This window comes from Scleropages formosus, chromosome 3 (genome assembly GCF_900964775.1).
Source record: "Scleropages formosus chromosome 3, fSclFor1.1, whole genome shotgun sequence".
Taxonomy (NCBI): Eukaryota; Metazoa; Chordata; class Actinopteri; order Osteoglossiformes; family Osteoglossidae; genus Scleropages; species Scleropages formosus.
Window position 1 is genome coordinate 6,852,598 of NC_041808.1, and position 25,070 is coordinate 6,877,667.

At 43.3% G+C, this 25,070-nt stretch overlaps 2 protein-coding genes across 2 annotated transcripts; one reads left to right on the plus strand and one right to left on the minus strand.

Annotated features, from left to right (window-relative positions):
- Positions 1-56: 56 nt before the first annotated feature.
- Positions 57-17,800, minus strand: pmt (phosphoethanolamine methyltransferase). The gene is made up of 12 exons (XM_018734650.2): positions 17,613-17,800; positions 16,139-16,316; positions 15,256-15,411; positions 13,012-13,148; positions 12,724-12,881; positions 11,142-11,330; positions 4,371-4,460; positions 4,160-4,249; positions 3,302-3,424; positions 2,144-2,275; positions 1,305-1,421; positions 57-711 (listed from the first exon to the last, which is right to left on the minus strand). Exons 1-12 carry the CDS (start codon positions 17,620-17,622, stop codon positions 592-594), a joined length of 1,500 nt encoding a protein of 499 aa, XP_018590166.2. The 5' UTR covers positions 17,623-17,800; the 3' UTR covers positions 57-591.
- Positions 17,801-21,194: 3,394 nt separating this feature from the next.
- cnot8 (CCR4-NOT transcription complex, subunit 8) lies at positions 21,195-24,010 on the plus strand. Its single transcript, XM_018734703.2, has 7 exons — positions 21,195-21,295; positions 21,752-21,920; positions 22,030-22,223; positions 22,419-22,580; positions 22,669-22,813; positions 22,997-23,107; positions 23,239-24,010. The coding sequence occupies exons 2-7, from the start codon at positions 21,804-21,806 to the stop codon at positions 23,356-23,358; spliced, it is 849 nt and encodes a 282-aa protein (XP_018590219.1). The 5' UTR covers positions 21,195-21,295; positions 21,752-21,803; the 3' UTR covers positions 23,359-24,010.
- Positions 24,011-25,070: the final 1,060 nt, after the last annotated feature.

Below are 25,070 nucleotides of genomic sequence, written 5' to 3' on the forward strand. Positions count from 1 at the left end.
CGGACAAAAGAGTTACATGTCACCACGAAAAAAAAAAAATCAGGGAAACCTCAGGGTTGGATTTAAATGCACTTTTGCCAAAACAAATACTCGTACATGGGCTGTACAGTGTCTTCTTCAGAGATATAGGTTCCAAAATTCTTGAATCCCCTGTTTATAGTTATTTGCTGCAACCTGCTTTGGCGCTGATAACAGCACAAAGCCTTTTGCCCACATTTTTTCTTTAAGTTGGAGGACAGAATTGGGTGGGATTTTCAACCATTCCTAAATGCAGACCTTTGTGCATGATGTTGCCCTGTTGCTTCCTGGCTATGCTGTATTGGATGAAACTGTTCCTGAAAATTAATAAATGAATAAATTAAATTAATGATTTCATTAATAATTAATCAAATGAATTAATGTGCGTATGCATTTTTTTTTTACCTCAATTATTCATTTAATTCCCATCATCATTTGTTTCCCTAACCCTTCTTGTTTTCACATTTTTGGATTTTAAACTTGATCTCTGCACTTTGAACTTTGCATTTGTTGTGTGTGTGTGTATATATATATATGTATGTATATACTCCTATGTGGATGTTTTATATGATTTCAATTATGTCCATTTCGTTCAGCGTAGAAAAGGCCCCAGCGTTGCTCTCCCTTCTCACAGCGCTGCAATTTCTCTCTCCAGCCGGTTACCACAGCATTATATTCTTCTTCCGAAAACTCCTAGTTAAAGAAAAAATTTATGTTAAACAAGATAATGCATTGAGATGCTTTGGAATATTTCAGCAGGGCATATTAAGGTAATATATGTCCTTATTTGTTATGTACATCTTTCGGTGTACCTGGACCCCATTGTCTGTGACGCCCTTATCGAGGCATCCAGACAGTCAAGGGTGTCATCATCTCTGAACCCCGTGAACCCTACACTGAGAAAGGCTGATTCTAATTAAAGTACGATTTCGTGGTAAAACCAAGAGGCACAAGGGGGTTCACATACTTTCAAGGAACACGGTATATATTCGGTTCGGAGAACATAAACAAGGCTATCATCATATTCAAAATGGCTTACGATTTTGATAAAGCATCCAAGAAAGAGTCTATTTATAGTAAGGCATCAAGAAATGAGCTGACAAGGCAGATCATATAAGGTGTTTTAGAGAGGAATAATGTTATGGCTTCAAGTGGGTTGAAAATAAATGGCATGTAGTCAAAGGTTCTTAATCTTAATATTTACTCTTTGATTAATCGTTTGTGTAAAGATCATAACATAGAGCACACGTTACCCCCTCTTGTGAGCAGGGTCTATGGACACTGACCTCAATGAATTCTTCCCTCATATTCTCTGTTCTCTCCAGTTCCGTCTTGAGCACTTGGCTAAACTGAGCGGTTCTGTCCTCCACCCGTACACGCACAAACCCGGCTTTCTCGAGGACCTGAACAAGAGACAATAATAACCCATTGTGTCACGATATCCATAAAATATATCCAACGTATAAATACAAACCAAACTACTTATCAGTAAAAATTGTCACTATCAAATAATAATTTCCTTCTAATTGCCAGTCAGTGAATAGCATCACAGGGCCTGCTGACTTTACACTGTACAATCCATACACAAGTCCTCAAAAAATTTTCAAAATTTCTCGAAAGTCTTACGCCTTCATGTTACGTTATGATAGATATGAGACAAATTTCAACATAACCCAATGATTTTTAATGGTTGCCCACATATGTCACTTGTAGGTACTAAGGATGCAGTGTATCGCCACGCATATTTCTACTTCATTCAACGTGAAATGTGATAACGAAACGATCCGGGGGAATGTTCCACATGAAGGTGTTCTCTCGTGTTTTGCTATATTTGTGAGATGTTGGGGTGGTGGGGATTTGGCACCAGGGAGTGTGGATGAGATGGGAGCAGGTGCTGGAGTGTGAGGTTTCTGTAGGAACATCTGACTTTCGTATCTTTGGCCACATCTGAGTAAGTGTTGAGGGTCAGGTGTAGCCACAGGTGGCCACAGGAGAGTTGGTGGACAGGATTTAGTTGCACTGCTGATCCGTGCCTCATTTTTGTGTTTTTCTTGTACTTTTTATTTAGCTGCTTTGTGTCGGTGCCAATGATGCGCTTAGATTTATCGCAGTGAAATCTGAGTACCTGTCCATATTGATCTGGAGTCAGGAGGGTGTAGCCCCTCTGTTTGACGTATTCCTGAAACTCAGGTGACCACGGCATCTCTCCGCAGCAGTAGTCGCTGATCAGCACCTTCCCTCCAGGCTTTAACCATGACTGTGGAGAGGAACACAAATTAATGTTCTTCAGAGTCCTGATCTACAGAAGGGTTTTTTGCATTGCAACTTTCAGTAAGAATTTTTTTTAACGCTCCTTGTGAAGGAGATCGCTTACAGGATTGGCCGGAGAAATTTTTGTGTGTAAATGCTCATGTCCATTGTTTATTTTTCAGATGTTCAATTTAGTTTCTGCAATTGTGTAGTGCTCACATTCCATTAGTATACAGCTTGTCAATAAATCATAGTCAGTACTATTTGTCCTGATTTAAAAATGGGGAGGTTTACCTCTACTCATTGACCTCTCACTTTTCTCCAAAGCAACCTAGAATGATACCTTACTTACATTATCTACCCATTCACACAGCTGGCTAACATTTACTAGAACAATTTAAAGTAAATACCTTGCTCAAGGGTATTATGGTTGGGATTCAATCCTGCAACCTTAACGGCTAAAGGCAGTAGATTTAACCACTATGCTACCAACGAAATTTCTGATGGATAGTGCTTTGTCTTGTTTTGCTCATGATAGACTTTCAGGAAAGGAAATTTACCATTTATTGTTTCTCTTCTTAACCTCCCTTCCTTAGTCATTGACCTCATCGAACTAATTTCACTGTAAGTTCATGGAAAATTTTCCACTTCCTTTAAAAAAAATTAGGAGACAAAGAATCGAGGAAGTCTTTTCAAGCTAGATGTTAAATCAGCTAAATGGGTTAAAGTGCTTTGGAAAAGTATTTGTTTTTAATATTTCTGGAATTTTAAATTTGTCATCTGATATTATATCTTCACCCCACAGTCCCGGCTCCCGATTGTATCTGACTACTTTTTTTAATATTAGTAGAATATACAGTGAGCTATCTAAAATTACCCTGCTGTATTAATGTCTAAATAATGATAAACTGCTTTGGAGAGAAACATCACCTTATTAAATAAACATAATGTAGATGCTAAATAATGCAAGATTGAAAATGTTTCTGTTTACTAATCTGAAGACATACCACTTGGTCAGATTAGAAATACTCACATGAAAGCGTCTGAACAGGTTTAACTTGTCAGAAATGTGCAAAATCGTATCCCTGCTATAAATCACGTCGAATGATTCTTCGGCAAACATTCGCTTGGTGGCATCCCCAACCTCAAACTGAACCTACGGTGTGAATGAAGAACACGCATTATCGGAACACACCACAACAACCCACCTTTTGCCTTGTTTAGTAAACTTGCACAAAGTCATCAGTGCAATTACAAGCAATTAGGAAAAATCTACTAAAAATCTTTGTTTTTCATTGTTGGAAGGTTAAATTCCTGCTTGCATGTAATAAACTATGAAGACTGTATGTGCCATTAAAGTTCAATTTTGGAAACATATTTATTCATATGCTCAACCCATGCATCTCAATAACTTATGTACAAATACTATTTTAATGTGTAAACATTTCTACACTTAATATCTTCTTGTGTTCATGTAACCATGTATATTGTTTACCCACAAAAATACAATGAAATCATTTTGTTTATGCGGATTACTGACTGAATTCTAGGCGACAAAGAATTATTGGAGAAATTTTGAATATATATATTTTTTTTTCTTTTAATAGAAAATCAAGAAAAAACAGAACAGCATCCTAATACTATTTTCTAGAAATCTTTGAAGTCTGATATATATAAATCAGGATTAGGGTATTAATATTAATACCATGAAAATCTGTAGCAAAATCCTTATACTAGTAATGTTTTTCCAAGTCTAATCCTGCACCAAAGTTAATTTTAATATGATGCTTGAACCAGTGAGGTTCATGAAGAAATGATCTTGATCAAGAAACCTCTCCATTTATAAAGCTATAGCAAGAAATTTTAAATTGCCATCCAGCAGCCTGCTTACCAAAGGTAGCTTCTCCTTTATGGCCCTCTCCATTGCAATTTCCACCATGTTAGATGACAAATCCATGCCCAGAACCTCAATGCCATAATTCTGTAACCTCCCCAGTTTAAATGCAAAACAATGAGTTAATCAAAGTAAATGCACAACTGCAATTTAAATTTAAAACAATAGTCATCAAAGAACAAACCAAAGTATTTCCGGTGGCTCTTACCCTTGCCATGTAAAAGTCTCCACCCCCAATTCCACACCCAACGTCAAGAACCTTTTGCCCGGAAGACAGGTTCAGCAGGTCAACAAATTCCTTTCAGTAGCAAGAAAAAAGTGAGTTGACAGCAAATAAAAATAATTAATATTTTAACTATAATATAAATGATTTAACATAAATGATCCAATTATAACACAGTTTAAACTATTTCTCTTTTCAAGAGAACTAAGATTAATCTTTAAAATAAAAGGCACGAGCCATGCATTTGACGGGCAGTAAGTGTTATAACTGGTGTAGTATTAGTGACCAAGAAAATATTAATAAAACAACAAAAAAACAACGTTTTTCTTTTCCTGCATATTGTAACATCTCTGAGGGGAGTAAATGTAAATAGTTGGTATTAGTGTTTATGTGTGTGTACATAGTTGTGTGTGGTCTCTGATTGGTTGTTGTTCTATTTATGTTCAGTGTTCGAGAGTGGGATTCTGGGGAGTCCCGGGGGGAACCCCTTAACCATAGGGTGCAGCAGGGGGGCTGGGAGTGACCCAGGGGGATTTTGAGGTGTTCTGTGTCTTGTACTGTCTGAAGCGTCTTTGTTAAGACTGCTGTTGGGGACATGTACAGTTTCAATAAAGAGCACGTTCCTTTTACCCCGTCTGTCGAGCCTGTTTCCAGTAGCTCCATGGAGGGACGCTACATTGGTGTCAGGAGTGGGACGGCGCACGCTCTGAGCGAGCAAACCCCAAGAACCGACCGGGGAAGAGAACGTTCTCGGGAGATCGAAGATATTCAGCAGAAGACTTCGGAACTGCTGGCCGCTTTGGAGCAACTGTGGGGACCGTCACCACCACGCCGGCGAGAGGCTTCCCTCACAACGGTGTGCGGAGAAAGAGGTATTCCCCAACCACCGCCCAGGACGCCAGCCTCGGGGGAAACACCGCAGCGAACAGCGCTCCGCCTGCCGCGGTATTCGGGGACGGAGCCGTGGGAAACATACGAGGCACAGCTTCGCCTAGCAGCGCGGCACAACGGCTGGGATGCGGCAACTACAGCAGCACAGCTGGGGCTAGCCTTGGAGGGGAAAGCGCTGACCGTGCTGCTAGACGTGAGAGCGGACCAACACCACGAGCTGCCCGCGCTCACGGCTGCCCTGAGACGCCGTTTCGGCCAACACGAAACAGCGGACTATTATCGCGGACAGCTCACAGCGAGACGACGCAGCAAAGGCGAAGCCCTGGGAGCGCTGGCCGCGGATATCCAGCTCCTGGCGCGGCGGGCGTACCCGCAATACCCCGCAGATATCCAAGAAGACTTGGCGCTGCAGGCATTCCTCCGAGCGCTCGCCCCAGAACGCCTGCAGCAGCATGTTAGGCTTGCTGCCCCGGCTAACCTGGAGGCGGCGCAGCGAGAGGCGGAACGCGCGGAAGCCGTCCTGCGGGAGGCGAAGGAGCCCGCGCATTCTTGTCGCTCCCTGGAAGACGTCACTGATGACGAGGTGGAGGGAGAAGCTGCGCGCCAAGTCGAGGCACCGCCTGCGCGCCAACGGCCTCCTATTATCTGCTGGCGTTGTCGGAAGCGAGGTCACCAGGCGCGCCACTGCAGAGAGCCCGCCCCCGCGGCACCTCAGGGAAACGGCAGAGGGGCGACGCCGTGAGGGGGGTTTCGCCCTGTGACTCCGCCCCTTCTTGGGGCGTACCCTCGTTCCCGGTGGGACGCCTGGGGAAACTCCGCTGCCTGCAGCTGCCCTGCCTAATAGAGGGCGTGCCCTGCGAAGCCCTCGTGGACACGGGGTCTACAATCTCGATCGTCCGCAACGGAGTGCTGCCTGGAACGGCGCGCCATCCCCCAAAGGGATGGACCGAGGCGTCAGCGAGCCTGCGCACGGTCACAGGAGAGACCGTGGCGATGTGGGGGAAAAGACGTTTGCGCCTGGCTGTGGGCAACCAGCTGCTGGAGCACGAGTTCTGGCTTGCGGAGATCCAGGATCCATGCATCATAGGAATGGATCTCCTGGCCGAGGCAGGGGCGGTGCTGGACCTGGGCAGACGGTCGCTACAGCTGGCAGGTGAGAACATTGCCCTCACTCACATGCGGCGGCGGCGGCGAAAGAATCTCAAAACGCGCGCCCTCTCCGCCAGTTCACGAGTGCAGGGGACCGGGGCTGCGCACCAAATGGCAGTTGAGGGAGAGCCCGAGGCACACAGCGGGGGCTCCTCTGGTGCAGGGTGCGTCACGCAGCCCTCAGCAACGACTCGTGAAGCGGTGCAGATGCTGTGGCAGCGCAGCGGGGCAGAGTTAGAAGAGGGTCAGCGAGAGCAGTTGAAGGAGCTCCTGAACGCCTTCATGGACATCTTCGCAGCCCGGGATGAAGACTGCACCAAAACGGACCTGGTGCGGCACCACATTGAGACAGGTGGCGCGGCCCCCATCCGCCTGCGACCGCATCGCCTAGCGCTGGCGAAGAGGCAGATTGCGGAGGAAAAGGTGAGAGAGATGGCGGCAGCGGGCATCATTGAGCCCTCCAGCAGCCCCTGGTCAGCGCCGGCGGTCCTGGTGCAAAAGAAGGACGGCAGCTGGCGGTTCTGTGTGGATTATCGTCGCCTGAATGCGGTAACCAAACAGGACTCCTATCCCCTGCCACGCATTGACGATGCGTTGGACTGCATCGCGGGGTCACAGTGGTTCAGCTCTCTGGACCTGAGGAGTGGCTACTGGCAAGTCGCTTTGGCGCCGGAGGCCCGGGAGAAGACAGCATTCACCCTGGGGCGGGGCCTCTGGCACTTCACGGTCATGCCTTTTGGCCTGTGTAACGCGGCCGCCACCTTTGAACGGCTGATGGAGCGGGTCCTGTCAGATGTGCCCAGGAGCCGGTGCATCGTCTACCTGGATGACCTGCTGGTACACGCCTCCTCCTTTGAGTCTGCGCTGGCAAATCTGAAAGAGGTGTTTGCTGCCATCCGTGCGGCCGGGCTGAAACTGCACCCCGCGAAGTGCAACCTCCTCCAGCGGCAGGTGAAGTTCCTGGGCCACGTCGTGGACGCGAATGGAGTGTCCACGGACCCCGACAAAGTGCGGCAGGTGCGGGACTGGCCAGCCCCAGAGAACGTGTCGGAGTTGCAGAGTTTCCTGGGGCTGGCGTCGTATTATCGCCGCTTTGTGCGTGGTTTTGCAGACATCGCAGCACCACTGCACCGCCTCACTGCTAAGGGCACCCCGTTCGAGTGGACCCCTGAGTGCGCAGCCGCCTTTCACCGCCTGAGGGAGGCTCTGGCATCTTCCCCCGTCCTGGCTCTCCCGATCCCTGGGAGGACTTTCATCGTGGACACGGACGCCAGCGATCAAGGCATCGGAGCTGTGTTGTCGCAGGCGGGAGATGGAGGTGAGAGGGTGGTCGCATTCTACAGCCGCCGGCTGAGTCGCCCGGAGAAGAACTACTGTGTCACGCGGCGAGAGCTCCTGGCCGTGGTGGCAGGGATTAAACATTTTCGCCCCTACCTCTACGGGACCAGGTTCCTGTTGCGGACCGACCACGCCTCACTCACATGGCTCCTAAACTTCAAGGAGCCAGAGGGGCAGATAGCACGGTGGCTGGAGCTGCTGCAGGGGTATGACTTTGAGGTCCAACACCGGCCGGGACGCCTGCACACCAACGCCGACGCACTCTCTCGGCGCCCTTGCAGCGCAGGCTCGTGCAGGCACTGCGTTCGGCTGGAGGAGCGGCGGGCGACTGCAGAAGAGACCTGCGCTGTGCTGGCGGCAGATGCGGCGAGTGATGGGGGATCCACCGACGACACAGAGCTGTTCCGCCGGGCCCAGGAAGCCGATCCAGAGCTGGCGGTGGTGCGGGGCTTCCTGCAGTCGGGGCAGCGCCCACCCTGGACTGCTGTGGCCCCACACGGACCCACCGTCAAGTCATACTGCTCACAGTGGGACAGCCTTGAGGTGAGGGGGGGGCTGCTGTATCGGCGTTGGGAGGGGCCAGTGCCCGGCCAAGTCCTGTGGCAGCTCCTCGTCCCTCGTAGCCTCAAGGAAGACGTGTTGCAGCGAGTACATGGTCCCGCTGGCATTGGGCACTTTGGCGTGGCGAAGACGCTGCACCGGCTGCGCCAGCGGTTTCACTGGGCGGGGTGTCGCCAAGACGTGGAGCTGTTCGTGCACTGCTGCGATGCCTGCACGGCGCGTAAGGGCCCCAGTGACCGGTCGCATGCCCCCCTGCAACGACTTCAGTCGGGCGCCCCAATGGAGCGCGTGGGCGTGGATGTGCTGGGACCCTTTCCCCGCACTGATCGGGGAAACCGCTACGTGCTCGTGGCCATGGACTACTTCACCAAGTGGCCCGAGGCATACGCGGTACCGGACCAGAGTGCCGCGACCACAGCGGAGCGGTTGGTGGAGGAGATGTTCTGCCGTTTTGGGGCGCCAGAGAACCTGCACAGTGACCAGGGCAGGAACTTTGAGTCGCAAGTTATGAAAGAGGTATGCGACCGGCTGGGGGTGCGGAAGACGCGCACCACGCCCCTTCATCCACAGAGCGACGGGCTGGTGGAGCGTTTCAACCGGACACTCACCACGCAGCTCTCTGTGCTTACCTCCCGACATCAGCGCGACTGGGACAGACACCTGCCCCTGGTCCTGTGGGCGTGCCGCTCTGCTGTCCAGGAGTCCACCGGCTGCACCCCTGCCCTGCTCATGTTCGGACGTGAGCTGAGGACTCCGGTGGACTTGGCTTTCGGCAGCCCGCCGGAGCCCGAGGTGGGGGGTGAAGTGGGGCCGGAGTACCTTCGGCAACTGCGGCGACGTTTGGAGTCCGCGCATGCTTTTGCCAGGCGCCATCTGACGGAGGCTGGCGGGCGGCAGAAGCGCGCATACGACACGCAGTGTCGCGGGTGCCCTCTGGCCCCAGGAGACCGAGTGTGGGTATACAATCCCCGGAGGAAACGCGGGCTCTGCCCTAAGCTCACAGACAGCTGGGTGGGTCCCTGCGTGATTTTGGGTCGACTGTCGGATGTCGTCTACAGGGTGCGGATGGGGCCAGGGCGTCGGCCGGTGGTTCTACACCGTGACAGACTCGCCCCCTACCATCCCAAGGAACCTGCACCGGGGCCTCCCGGGGAGAGTCCACCAGGTCCAGCGGGGTCACCGTCCCCGCACAGACCCAGGAGGGTGCGCCGGTTGCCTCTGCACCTCAGGGACTTTGTGCTTTCGGGGTCGACAGTCGCCGGGACGGCCGACTGCTAAAGGGGGGGCAATGTAACATCTCTGAGGGGAGTAAATGTAAATAGTTGGTATTAGTGTTTATGTGTGTGTACATAGTTGTGTGTGGTCTCTGATTGGTTGTTGTTCTATTTATGTTCAGTGTTCGAGAGTGGGATTCTGGGGAGTCCCGGGGGGAACCCCTTAACCATAGGGTGCAGCAGGGGGGCTGGGAGTGACCCAGGGGGATTTTGAGGTGTTCTGTGTCTTGTACTGTCTGAAGCGTCTTTGTTAAGACTGCTGTTGGGGACATGTACAGTTTCAATAAAGAGCACGTTCCTTTTACCCCGTCTGTCGAGCCTTTTTCCAGTAGCTCCATGGAGGGACGCTACAATATCTTCCCATATCTGTTTCCACCATTTTCTGATTATTGTTGCTATAGCCGAGACTTTCACAGAATCTACCCGTTTCATTACTTTTTTTTGACTTCATAGATAATAAAGCTACCTGAAAATGACCAAATGCTGACAAGCATTGCACGTGCCATCTACTCCACTGAACTGTTTGTCTTTATTTTTGTTCTTTTCAGGTTTCATTATTACATCAACTGAATGCTGATCATCATTCCTCATCTGGAATCCACCAACTCATTCAAAATATTAATGCTCCTGTGCTCTGGTCTCTCCATTGGCTCCTTAAGTACACACACACTGTCTGAAACCACTTTTCCCAAGCGGGGTTGTGGCAAGCTGGAGCCTAACCCAGTGACATGGGATGCAAGGCTAGAGGGGGAGGAGACACACCCAGGACAGGACACCAGTCCATCGCAAGGCACCCCAAGCAGGACTAGAACCCCAGACCCACCAGAGAACAGGCACAGGCAAAACCAGCTGTGCCACCGCACCCCCACGTGCCCCTTAAGTATTTTGTTGTAATTAATACTGCTGCTATACACAATTAAAAATTTCAACATTTAAGATGTAGTATGTTGCTTACTGTGATTTTTTTTACAGCTTTGACCCTCAAACCAGTTCAGAACAATGATTGCGGCCTTTGGCCTAAAAAGTTTGGATACCCCTGAGTTGGCACATAGATTATGCATGAAATTCATAGTCCATCACCACTTCTATGTTAAATGCACACTACAAAACGTATTATGCCATATGTAGTACGGTTTATAATAAATAGAGAGTCAATGTGAGCAGTCTGAACAGTGTCTATTTAATTGAACCAGTGGGCTAAATTAAGTGACATGGAGCTGTAGAGCACAGTAAAATATGACAACAAATACAGATTTCCATGAAAGCAATTATGACATGAGAAGTAAAAATCAGTGTCTATTCCTTATTAATTAAAAAACATGCTCATTCAGTAAACATTTTGTATTGACAAATGTAAATGATCAATGTCCTTTTCCTTTTTTGTTGTTCAAATCTCTCATAACTGTACAATGATAAAATGGTCAAAACCATAATTACTGTAATGCACAATTAAAGTTTTCATGTGCCATACATTTCGTGTTGCAATTATCCTTACTGAAAACTAGCCTGCTTAGTTTCTTGAGGAAAAGCTATTGATGGTTACCTTGGTCGTGCTCAGGCCTCCTGTGCTCACGTATCCCGAGCCAAAGATCTTCTCATATCGCAGAATGCCTTGTCGTGTGTACTGCTGATTGTCCAGGAACTGTTGAAAATTCCTGAATCCCCGATGAACCAATTTGTTGCATGTGACCTTCTGCAGCAGCCAGCATACCTGATTCTGATTTTTCTTCATCTGGTTAGAATATGAAAAACAAATGAAAGGATTTTCAAATACCAATGGTAAGGAGGGATGCTCATTGATGAAAGGTAGAGAGTGGCTAGCTTCTGTTTTTCTGATTATAGACCAATAGATTTTTAATGGAGATACAGATGCTCCTTGACTTACGATGGTTCGACTTACGATGGTGAGTTGGCGATAGACATTTAGTAGAAACCGTACTTTGAAATTTGAATTTAGATTTTTTTCTTGGCAAGCGATTCGCAGTGCGATACTGTCTCGTGATGTTGGACAGCGGCAGCGGTCCACATCTCCCAGTCTGTCATGCGGTCAATATACAGATACCCCCTATATCTACATTGTGTTTTGTGTATCCATCATGTCTGTGAAATGCCCATCTGTGTCTCCTGCTACTGCTGGGAAGAAGAGCAGGGCAATTACTCTTGAGGAGAAACTGAAGATAATTGCTCAGCATGAAGGCGGCAAGCCCGTAATGGCCATCGTATGTATGCTAGGCTATGATGTTTGGTAGGTTAGGTGTATTAAATGCATTTTTGACTTACGATATTTTCGACTTACAATGGGTTTCGCAGAACGTAACCCCATTGTAAGTCGGGAACCACCTGTAAAGACATTCCTCATTCCCAATGTTTCCAGGATACTCCCCGGTTCACCGTGACCCTGCTCAGCAATAGGAGTTATTGAAACTGCACGGATGGATAAAGGCACTCAGTTTGGGGGACATGATGAAAACAATGGCACTATTTTGTTATATTCTATTTTTGTATATCGTTATGGGGTAGCACAGTACCACACAGCACCTGTGCTATGTTTGAACATGGGTTTGGATCCTGCTCAGCCTGTGTGGAGTCTACAGGTTCTCCCTGTGTTTGCTTGGGTTTCCTTTGGGTCCTCTGGTGTTTCCCTCTCTTTGTAGCTGTTGATTTCCTGCATGCTGTTTCACACTGCCTAACCTCAGTGTTTGTAGTATAATGTGCTGGAAGTGTAGTGTGCTGCTCCTTTTTGTGGAAGCACAACAGGGGCTCCTCACTTACTGTATCCTCTGTACTGCACTGTCTAAAACAAAGCAGCAGTTCCACTGGCTGGAATACCCAAGTCTGTTTTCATTTGGCTTCTTTTCTGAACTATACTAAGACATTACATACCAGGCTAAGAGGGACAGCTGTTAGTGTAGTTGTTGAGCTGCTGTCATTAGACCCATAGGTTGGAATGTCACCTCCGGCTATAGTACCCATGAGCAAGGCACTTACCCTAAATTGCTCCAGTAAAAATTACCCAGCTGTATAAATGGGTAAATAATTGTAAGTTGCTTTGGAAAAAAGCATCAGCTAAATGAATACATGTAAATGTGAGTATACTATAAGTATATGAAAACCTTCTCTCTTACCGTGATATATGTCTGGACAACTTTTGCCATGACAATATCAAAACCAAAGGACTCCTTAATTTCTCCCTCTTCCTTCTCCCAAATGGCTGAAGTCATCAAGTGGTTGTACTGGGCAGGAGTGCGGTATTGAGTGGGATTGAAATCTCGCTTATAGTCTCCTGTGGGAAAATATAACATCTGACTACAACATAATGGCCGCTGATGACTGAAGGACAAAAGTACAAAGAAAATTTTCTGCCAAAATTAATCAGAATAGAAAGAGAATGAATAAAACTGAAAAATCTTGACCTGACTGATGGAAACAGGACTCCCTAAAGAAGAGGTGACCCCCTGGTCGAAGCCAAGAGAGCATGGACTTCGTAAGAGACAGAAGCTCCTCGTCACTCAGATACATCAGCAGCCAGTTTGAAAAGATCAAGTCAAAACTGCATTACAGAGAGAAATCAAAATGAAGCAGTTACAATTTGTCACTGTGATTTCTAATTCTTGACCTCTGTTTTTTTCTCCACATCATGATGCCATGTTAAGTATAGCTGATCTTTCAGAAACACTTAGATTGTCATCTCTTTCATTATTTATTCTCTGCCCCCACCTCAAGGGACAGTCTTGGCTCCCATCCTGTTCAATATGTAAAACACTGAGTCATTTGATCTGCAGAAGTTCTCAGGTTTTACATCAATAGTTGTGTGAATTGGAGGCCAGGAGGACGAGTACAGAGATCTTTGTGAAAGTCTTTGTTGAGTGGTGCAAACTAAACTAGCTGTAGCGAAACAGTGAGAAGACAGAAGAGATGGTGGAGGACTTCATAAAGTCTAACGCTTCATGGTATTCTATGGCCACTGATGGAGCAGAGGTGCGGGTGGTGAGGACATGCAGTTACTGCCCAATTAACACCACATGCTATGAACGACAGTGTACTTTTAACAAAAATGCCGTTTTTGGGCGATGTTCACTGATGCTCGCTTTAGGGACTGCATTCATACTTATGTGTTAGTCAACAGGCTACTCATGTCTATGACCAAACTTGTGTAACCTACCGATAATATTGGCCTCTGTGTAGGGGTCACAGGTCACATGTGCATTGTTTACATGCTTAAGTTCTCAGCATCCTTGGGGTGACCAAGCCCCTCTGCTATGGCAAGGTTGAAGTCCATGGACTGGGAAGGAGTGGTCTGAGGATTATAATCCAGGGAACAGATGTGAGTCAAAGAACTGTGTGTTTCTCTCAGGAGGACACACGCAGTCCTGAAATTCTTCTTATTATTGTTGTTGTTTTAATTATATGCATCTCTCGATTTTTTAAATTTTTCTTTCTCCAGAATTTTGATGTAATGGCTCTTGGCTGTTAATGCCTAATTTTCTTATTGCCTTGTTTGCTTATTTTTAATTATTGTTTCGTCTACAGTTATATTTTTAGCAAAAGTTTCATAATTGAATGTTTTTGCTGTCTAGAGGATATAAGTAAAACATAATTTGTTTCCCTAAGGTAGTGCCTGGAAACATACCCATCAGTGACGTTATTAAGAGTTTGATAATCATGAACTGTTTTATATTGTTCTGAAGTCATGGGTTGATACTTAGAGATGTTTTACAGTGTTTTAGTGATATTTGGAAAAATTGGTCTGAGGGTTTTTGGATGGGCTGGGAATGCATTATTATTTTCCTCATTTAAAATAATGAGAGTAACGCTTTTGGTGTATTTTGGCAGGCAAGGTGATGAGGCGTTCGGACAGGGCATTGAAGTGTCATATAGATGAAGCAATGCCATGAACAGCATGTGCAAGGGTGGCAGATATATAAAACCCCTCTAACATTGAAATAGTTCTTGGTGCGCGTGAAGGTGCAGACCACACGCTCCTCCTGTATCACTCCTGCACCTGAACCCGCACCTGAGCGGCAGGTTCAGCCAGTGCCCCCTGCGTGGCAGGTCTGGGGTTTGAGCCCTGCTTGGGGTGCCTTGAAACGGACTGGCATCTGCTCCTGGGTGTGTCCCCAAACCCCTCAGTCCTGCGCCCTGTGTTGCTGGGTAAGGCTTCGGCTCGCCATTACCCTGCTCGGGACAAGCGGTTGTTGAAGACGGATGGATGGATCACATGTGACCGCAATATTTAAATGAAAGGAGTCTTTGAAATGAATAGGGGTGTGGTGGTGCAGTGGGTTGGACCACGGTCCTGCTGTCCGGTGGGTCTGGGGTTCGAGTCCCGCTTAGGGTGCCTTGCGACGGACTGGCGTCCCGTCCTGGGTGTGTCCCCTCCCCCTCCGGCCTCACGCCCTGTGTTACCAGGTAGGCTCCGGTTCCCCGTGACCCCGTATGGGACAAGCGGTTCTGAAAGTGTGTGTGTGTGTGTGAGTCTTTGAAATGCTGAGCTCTGGTTGGACTGATAGCGGATGTACCTGCATATGAAAGCTCCTTTTCTGTTTGTTTGCACTATTTGCTTGTTGTTAATAATAAAAACTTTAAGTTCACCATATGCCATTACGTGCCTGTTCACTCCTCGAACCTGTACACACCTACATGCCATGTACGGTTACCTTTTTTCAGGCAGTTCCAGCTGGGTGACATCTGAATGTATGAAGTCAGCATTGCCATAGTGGCTGTTGTCTTTTTCGTTCTTCTCAATAAAAGTTTTCATGAAGTCCACAGCTGTCACGTGACGAGCTTTCTTCACGAGGTGATGAGTGTATCTCCTGAAACAAAGAACGAAAGAAGAGGATGACCAGGAAGCAAATGGATGGACTCAATCACAGCAACACTGGATGCACTCTTTCCAACAATAAGGACACAAGTGAAGGAGAGAAATTTCTGAAATCACTGTATTTATGTTTTTGACATGATTCAACATCAATTCGATGACACCAAACAAGTTCCATACATCAGTGGAACACTCTCTCTCTCGTAGTAGCTTTAAGCAAAGTCCTTACCCTAAATTGCTCCAGTCAAAACTGTCCAGCTGTGTAAATGACAAAATCATTGTAAGTTGCTTTTGGAGAAAAGTGTAAAATTAATAAAAGTAAATATTAATTACATTTAGCTGACACTTTTCACAAAAGCAACTTACAATGATTTTGTCATTTACACAGCTGGACAGTTTTGACTGCAGCAATTTTAGGGTTACTCCCTTACTCCAGGGTGTTATAGCAGGACAAGACACTCAAACCGGCAACATTTCAGTCTAAAGGCAACCACTATGCTACCAGTTGCCACAAAGCACTTCCTATTGATAAATATTTAGTGGAGCTACACTAGATACACCCAAGGGAAAACTTGTAGCTACTTCTCTGGAAATCGGTGCACTCAGACATTATTATTAATTTTCTTTTAATAATGCATGGCTTTTAAGTGCATTAAGTAATTTTGCCTTTACATTCATGAACTGATGGTACATACTGATGTAAAACACAGAGCAACTCTTACCCAATTCCAGCCCCCAACTCAAGTATTCTAACATCAGTTAGATCAGGGAGAAGAGCCAGGATCTCAGGGAGCTCATGTTGGGTGAGTTGCTCTGCGTTGGAATCCAGCATCATTGCCTCCACGGTGGCTTGCTGTGAGTGCTCCAGCCAGAACTGTGTCATCTTGTGTCTTGCGCCACCTGGAAAAATGAATGATGTGCATTGATTGCATGCAAATTCTTATAGAAATGAAATGACGGTAATAGAATGCTGGGGGTTTTAAAGTTCAGAATTACTGGAAGTGCCTGTATACATTAATTTGGGACTAGATTTTTGACAGAAATGAATTCTCCTAATGCTCAGAGTATGCAGATGGTAACCTTGAAGTACGTACAGGGGTTCTCAAAACAGAAATTTTTTGTGAAAAATGCACGTGAACAATCAAGAAAGCAAAACTCAAATATTTCTTTATTTATTTATTTATTTTCATAGACAAATCATTGCAGGACCTCCGGAGTTCTTCCAAAGGAAACACGTTAAAAAGCAAAGTTTCACTAAACAATTTCAAAGGTTTTGGATTAAAAAAAACCATAATGTTAAAGAATCAGATATTTAAAGCTGAGCACAAGGAAAACAAAATAAATTGGCAGGTCTCGATTGAAACCCACAACACTAGAAATTAGAGGAACCAGCACTGGCTACTATGCTTATGGTTTGAAACAGGCAATGTATGATGGAAATGTTACAGAAAGAATGTCCATTATCAAAGTTTTAGAACATATAAGAAGCTGCTTCTCCTCCTATTAAAACATTCAAAGATGGATTTATGCAAATTAATATAGACTTATACGCGAACTTGTTTTCAGTGCCCTTTGACACCTTCAAGGCAAAAAAAAAAACAACATAAAAATACATTTTAGACTTATGAACAAAGTTTTTATATATAAAAGCAAATGTATGTACATTTTAAATTTTCATTTACATCGCCTGAATAATTTACGCCCCTTTTAACATTATAATTATCCATTTCCATTTAATAAATGCTATGAAACACTATATACTGCAAGAAAATTATTAATTATAAAGGAGAACCTCAAAAAGCACTAACAGCACCTCAAAAAAAAAAAAAAACCTAAACATCAAATACTCTTAGATTTAACAAAGGAAGTTAAATAAGTGTCCACTGTAAATTTAAATAAGAAATGGATAAAGGGTATTGAATTACTCACTTTATTAAGGTATTATTACTTTATGACAGTAGAACACATATTTGAAGTATTCAGAAATATTGATTAACCACAGTGTAACACAATGAGTAATTAACCACTATGGAAATTTTTAATGATCGCTGCCAAAACACTTGATATGTGCAAGCAGAACTGTAAATTTTGACAGTGAAAGAAAAAACTAGCAAGGAGTGAATCATGTCTGATTAGTTAAATTACAAACTGACATGCCACATATATAAGTTAACTGTTTCTTGTCAAATGTCTTACCTTTATTCATGATGCAGATTTCCAAGACCACTTTCAGTTACGTCCAGATATTATAATTTCTCAAAGATTTTATTGCTTTTTTCTTAGAGTTGCCGAGAAAGTAAACAGAATGCTAAAATTGTATGAGCCTAACTTCATGTAAACCTGGGAGTAACTGATCTACAGAAAATATGTAAATGCAGCATAATCATTTCTATAAATCTTTTAATAAAATGACTTGCTCAAAGGCAGCCAACTGTTTATATAGTGCATGGTTACTCCTGTGTAGCAACAGTCCCCTTAGGTTGCATAACCACTTTCGACTTTATCAGTGAAGGGAAAAGTACAACCATTGTAAGGTCAGGTGAAACTTTAACTTTGTTTTGTGGATTGCTTTGGCACAGATTTTGCAATAATATATTAATATAGTGTGAATAGATTGTTAATGTTTTGGCTGTAGAACCTGGCATGGTGGTGTCACAAACTTGAATCTGATTGGATGCAGAAATTAATATCTTACGAGAATATGACATGGTCCTTTTTTGCACCAATCATTGCGCGTTTCATTGTTGTCAGTACCAAGGAACTGACATAAAAACGATACTGGTATCATTTATTTCTTAAAAGGATTTTTTCAGAGATGTAGGCCAAAAAAAAATCCTATACATGAGACCCTGTGAGACAATGGAAAACCTGATTAACAGCTACAGAAAGTGTTTAGTTGCACTCATAGCAGCTAAACGTGGTGTGGAAGAATTTTACACATGTCTTAGCTTCAAGGCAACTTAACCTTTATTCCTTGTTGAGTACAATGGTGGCAAGAATTGCGCTGGAAGACAACTCAGCAGAGTGACTCTCCGATCAGTGCAGCAAATGATTTTTCATACAAGAGACAATCCACACCTGTAATTAAAGCTTTCATTATTATTACCTGCCACACCAAAGAAATGCCAAAAAAAAAAAAAAAAAAAAAAAACACTGGTGTAATTTGTTTCTCTCTCAAGTTCTTTCCATATATTCCTAGAACTGACAAAATATCTGATCAAATATTAGTAAAAATAACCGTGTGCACCAAATGCATGTCCATAAATTGCAGCCACAAAACCACATCAGTTACTGATGAAGCATCTACAATTGAGAGCTCACAATGTTCAGAGAACTGCCAGATTGCCACACTCAAGCCAAGTTATAACCATGTTATTCCTGGAGGGAACAGCAGGTGGCATAGTTGTTAGGGTATAGTGCTGTCTTTGGGCTTGGAAATCACAGGTTTGAGTCTGATTTGTTTCTGCAGTACCATTGAAGAGGGTACTTACCCTGAATTACTCCACTGAAAAATGAACTAGCTGTATAAATGAGTAGATAATTCCAGGTGCTTTTGGAACTGATCTGTCTCCAGCCAGATCAAGGTTTTCTGGAGTCTGCTTTTTGCTTTTTATGTGCATAGTCTTATAGTGAAAGTAATATGAAGCAGTTCTATATCCGGTTGTTCCCATTTTCCATGACAAAAGTGAAAAGACAAGGTCCCAAATCCTGGCTTATGCTGTAGTGCTCTTGATCAAGCGATTCACCCAGGATTACCCCAGTAAAATATTACCCAGGTCTAGAAATAGGTGACTTAGTGTTCAATGAGAAAATTGTACTTGGCTTTGGACAAAGGCCATACACAAGGTACTCCTTTTTAGTTAAATGGTATTCATATTGTATTTTTTCGATTATTTGTCCAACCACTTTGAAAAAAGTAATTTTGTAAACACTGGAAACAAGCTGAATGAAGGTGGTCCCATAATCCTACTTTCCTGCGTGTTATACTGCCAAATAATGGCTGTTTATGGAAAAGCAGGCTTTGTTTGCATCAAAACAAACATTTTTTCCAAATACGAAAGTCAAGAAAATACAATTGAGAATAAATAAAAATCAAAGTGTTCATATTTTTGAAAATTAGAAACAAATATTACACTTTTCACAGGGGTGCGGTGGCGCAGTGGGTTGACCCGGGTCCTGCTCTCGGGTGAGTCTGGGGTTTGATTCCCGCTTGGGGTGCCTTGTGGCGGTCTGGCGTCCCGTCCTGGGTGTGTCCCCTCCCCCTCCGGCCTTACGCCCTGTATTGCCAGGTCAGGCTCCGGGTCCCCGCGACCCCGTCTGGGACAAGCGGTTCAGAAAATGTGTGTGTGTATTACACTTTTCAGTTTTATAAGTGTTAGAAAGTCTTTGTAAAATATATAAGATGATTGTCAAAGGGTCAAATACCAGAAAATAGACAGTTCTCTAAATTCTAATACTAAGAAGATTATTTGGCAATTTCTGATTTATTAGCTGCTGACACAACAATACAAAAAATGGAGCCTAATTCTGCTATAGATAAAATGAGTGTTTATATCATGGTTACTTAATGTTTTATAAAAAGATCTCTTTAGGTTCAAGATAAAGTTATATAGTTAAAGGCCTTCTATGTTCTAATATTAGCCAGCAACCAAATTGCTTGGTCGCTTAAACTCATATATATGACTGATTTGCAAATGTGATGTTCTATGTGTCATATTTGTGTGATCAACCGAATGGTCTTTAATTCTGTGTACCGCCGTAAAGACGTGTCATGTGTCCTTGTTCAGGAGGTTAACATTTCACAAGGTGCCAGCAGTATGTTTTTTCAACGCCACGGTTCCAAAGTCTATTGACGTGTCCATTTTTGACATAAGTTTTATTTTGTACTCGCTGCCAACCCAACAAAAAGAGAATATTTATGTAACAATAACACATAACTAGCACACAGCCATTCTGGTATTGCAGTCTTCAGTTATATTGATTCAGGTGGAACAAATGAGATCTGTACTATTCTAGGCTTGTGGAATATTTATCATTGTGTCGCTAGATATACTCGGACTGCACGCAAACATGAACGCACTATTAAAATGGCAATGGTTTGGCTGGCTATGATGAGACTGCTGAAAAAGACTATTTCTAGTAACAGGATGGGGTTTAAGACTACCACTCAACACAAAATCCCTGATACATTGTGTGAATGTCATACTGTATCCATGAAAATTTGACACTTGAAGTCTGCAAGATCAGTAATCCAGTTTACTCTACTTCAATTGCCCTGGTAACACAAATATTTACATATTAATTATTATTTACATACATTAATTGGCCAATAAAACATTCTGATTCTAATATGTTATGATACACATATACAGTATATACATATCAACCATGACATGATAAGTTTCTTGTGAAAACATGTGAATAATGAAAGGTCTCGTTCATAGCTGCTGTGTTTCAATGAATGAATGAATGAATGAAAACTTAATCCCAGATTCACTAATGCAACAACAAACCACAAACATACAGTGAAACAGGTGATTATGTAAATACGTCGGCAAATAAACAAATACCATAGAGACAAAAGAAAGACGGGGGCGCACGAATCATGCTCAACAACAACTTGAGATGCATTAAAAACCCGAACTGATGAACGGTTTATAATTTAAACTCGGAGTCCTTCACGTATTGACGTAACGCGTAAATACGTGACGGACTCCGAGAAGCGCTTATCACGTGACCTATAGTCGAGCGTTCATTAGTTTGCCGACATGAGTGTGCGCATGCGTCAAGGTCTAAACTTCCGGTAGGAGAAAAGAAAACGACACCTACGTTTGGGAACTTGGGAAAGCAGGGTAATTCGAAACAAAACAAGTTATTAGGTAAATCGAAATGTGGTTTACGATAACTTCAGTGTGTGTTATTTGCTGTGCAGGATTCAGTTGTTTTTGTAATTGTGTATCTGCTTACTCGTTTGTGTTTACCTAGGCAGCCCAGTGTCTGTGTGTAAAATTCGTACGCATGAACTTATCTCATCTGACTGATACAAGTTCAAGTTAGCTTAGCCTAGGTCGTAATAATAATTATTTGACGACTGTTGTGATGTTACTGAAGTTCATTTTAATGATAAATCACTGTTAACATGTCATTAATGACAGCAATTGAATTGCAAAAAAAGCTTTCTGATTATATTACCGTATTACGTTCAGTTTATTTCAGAATATTGAATAAATAATGTTCCTGTTTGTGTTGTTTGTTGTTTTTCTAACAATTTTGAACCAAAACTGGAAGCAATCGGTAATTTTGTTGTAATAAATGCTCTTTCTGTCTTTTGACAGGCTGCCTTTTAGGAAGAACTGCACTCTTGATTCGTTTGTCCAAGTGTACAGGATGCCAGCTGCAGTTGCAGACACGAGTCAGATCATCTGTGAGGTCTGGGCCAGCAATGTGGAGGAAGAAATGAGGAAAATCCGGCACATCATTCAGAGTTATAACTACATTGCCATGGTACTGAATGCACTAGTATAATTTTTTTAAAGGTTGTGGCGTGCATGTCTTATTGAGATACTTTGTGTCTGCATCAGCTTGTTTTTAAGTTGATTGTGGGTACTTTCAGGACACAGAGTTTCCTGGAGTGGTGGTTCGGCCCATCGGCGAGTTTCGTAGCACGGTGGATTACCAGTACCAACTTTTGCGCTGCAATGTGGATTTGCTGAAAATTATCCAGTTGGGACTAACGTTTATGAATGAAGACGGAGACTATCCACCGGGGACGACAACGTGGCAGTTCAACTTTAAATTCAATTTAACGTATGTTGTGGTTTCATAATTGGGAAACATCTTGATGCTTATAAAATGGGATATTATAACCCTTTACCTTTAAGGAAAGTGTGGCATTGCTGTGATTTATATTTTAGGAGTTAGTTGACAAGAAGGTACCATCACTGACTTTCTGGTATCACTTTTTTTTTTTTTCTCCTCCTTTCTTTTTTTGACTAATTTTAGAGAGGATATGTATTCCCAGGACTCCATAGACCTTCTGCAGAACTCTGGTCTTCAGTTCAAAAAGCATGAGGAAGAAGGCATTGATACCCTTTACTTTGCAGAACTTTTGATGACATCTGGTTTAGTATTATGTGAAAATGTCAAGTGGCTCTCTTTCCATAGGTAAGAAATATCACCTACACTTTACAGTGACAGGCCACTAAAAATTGCCAATGTATTTATGTAGACTTGTATTACTCCCTTTGTGCAGTGGTTATGATTTTGGTTACCTGGTGAAACTCCTTACCGATGCACGGCTGCCTGAGGAAGAACACGAGTTCTTCCAGATCCTCAACTTGTTTTTCCCTGCAATTTATGATGTGAAGTATCTAATGAAGAGCTGCAAGAATCTTAAGGTTAATACCTCTTTTTATCATTGTGCGAATCCTTACCCAGCCATCTTTCATATCTTGTAAAAATACCCAAAAATTGAACTCTTACATGTTTTGATTGTCATATGTAATAAAGCAGTCATGGGGGTAATTGTACAAGGGTTAATGTACATGGTCTCAAACCTTATTTCTGTGTGTGTCTTTCAGGGTGGTCTTCAGGAAGTTGCTGACCAGCTGGAACTGAAGAGAATTGGGAGGCAACACCAAGCTGGATCAGACTCGTTACTCACAGGAATGGCCTTCTTTCGCATGAAAGAGGTATTAAAAATGCTTTATAGTCATTTTGTGGCAATGTAGTGTGGATGATAATGATTCGGTTGTTCAATGGGCATAATTTTCAAAATGCTATCTGTCCAGATAGATTACATTGTATACTTTTTTCCCCATAGCTTTTCTTTGAAGACAACATCGACGATGCAAAATATTGTGGACGATTGTATGGTTTGGGGTCTGGATCGTCTCAGAACCAGAATGGAATCTCCAGCGTCCCCCAAGAGGACAAACACTGACCACATGAATCCAGGAGCAACTGCCAGAAGATGCACTTGTTTTAACCCTACCAGCAGCTAAGTTGGGTACATATTTAAGTATTTCTTACTGGCACAAAAATGTGAATTTGACAGTGAATGCCTATACAAAGACAGTGATATACATGACTGTCATTGCTGTTTTTATATCTGGTGAAATGTTTCACCAATTAAATTACAGTTTATGGTACTGTCAAATCATTCGGTCAAGATTATCTTTGTATTAGAATAGAAATCCATTAATCCATTAATGGGCATGGGACCAGCACATTTGAATAAAATAGCTTTTAATTGTGTCCAATGAACCTCACATTTTAAAGTTGTTACATTGCTTTATAATGTCCTGTTGCTCAGTTATAGTGGGTCTGGGTGTAATGTACTTATTACAGAAATGCAAAAGTGATTGTTGGACTTATGTTGTAGAAATGATTTCAAAATATACTGGGTATGTGTATTAAAATGTAACATTTCAGAGTCAAATGTGTTTTACCATTTTTCTTTTTAGGAAGGTTTTAGCAGCAGGCTTTTGATATAATGGAGTACAGGATTCAAGAATATAATTTTGCTTTTTAATTTGTTCACTGTTTTAAGCCTGTTTTAAACAGATGCATATTAAAGTGTTTTTGTATCAAACTACATTTGTACAATTTAGTATTTCATCAGCTTTACCCTTATTGTCTTACTTAAATTGTTGATATTTTTATTCTTTAAAAAATGTGATTTTACTGGTAATAGTGTGAAATGGGAAGTGAAGTGAATATCTGGTGTATAAAAGTTGTTTTTTTAATACAGTTGTTGGCCTGGGCAGGGTTAGAGAGCAAACTACTAGTGGAAACCACTTGTTCTCTAATCATGCAATTTAGGGTGATCTGGTCTTAACAAGTGGTACTGTAGAGAAACATTTGGGAAATGGCAGTATATGGTGTAATTTGTTGAAATTACACATTAAAAATATTCACCAGCTGGCAAAATTTATTTAAAAAAGCCTGAAATTAAAAAAAATCATTATCCATACTGTCATATGATGCAGAATGTACACAATACACTTTCACATAAAATGTGAATAATAAAACATCTATATATTTCACCTTTCATTTTCATTCAGAAATACAGAACTGAAAAGCCGTACCTTCTTTCAAGTTAGATACACTTTACATTGTGTTGTGGGGGTGAGCGGGAGCTGTTTCTTTCCTGTAATGTATTCCCTCTGGAGTTCTTTAATTTTTTTTGTATGAAGTTAAATATATATACACGTATGTACCTCTTGAATGTTATATTTTGGTGTTACGAGGAATTGTTTGTGTTCATTTTATCACAGAAATTGTTTTGCTTTTACAGACCCCTGTACTGTTCCTTGTGTTCCACCACTTCTGGCTCATTGGTCTGTGCGTGTGCTGAGCCACGGCTGGGATATTGTTAGTATAACATGAAAATTTTAGGGGCAGCAGGTAGTGTAGTGGGTATATAGCAGCTGCCTTTATACTGAAATTGACCAGGTTCAAGATGTACCTCATTCTGTAGTACCCCGAATTGCTGCACTAAAAATGAACATTTTGCATAAATGGGTTGTCACACCTCACGTTTTGGTGTGCGGTGAATGTGCTTCCTCTGGTTCTTTTCTTCAAACAGTGGTAGGCTGCAACAAACCAGCGTGAATCAGTGTAAATAGCTTAGCATCGTACATCACTTTGGAG

Excerpts from the sequence above, each read along its gene's own strand:
- pmt (XM_018734650.2), bottom strand. Across the intron at positions 11,331-12,723 it reads TTGTCCAGACATATATCACG|ATGAAGAAAAATCAGAATCA; the intron begins GTAAGAGAGAAG and ends TATTCTAACCAG. Across the intron at positions 4,250-4,370 it reads GAGACTTTTACATGGCAAGG|AATTATGGCATTGAGGTTCT; the intron begins GTAAGAGCCACC and ends GGGAGGTTACAG.
- cnot8 (XM_018734703.2), top strand. The coding sequence starts at position 21,804 with ATGCCAGCTGCAGTTGCAGACACGAGTCAGATCATCTGTGAGGTCTGG. Across the intron at positions 22,581-22,668 it reads AAGTGGCTCTCTTTCCATAG|TGGTTATGATTTTGGTTACC; the intron begins GTAAGAAATATC and ends CCCTTTGTGCAG. Across the intron at positions 23,108-23,238 it reads CCTTCTTTCGCATGAAAGAG|CTTTTCTTTGAAGACAACAT; the intron begins GTATTAAAAATG and ends TTTTCCCCATAG.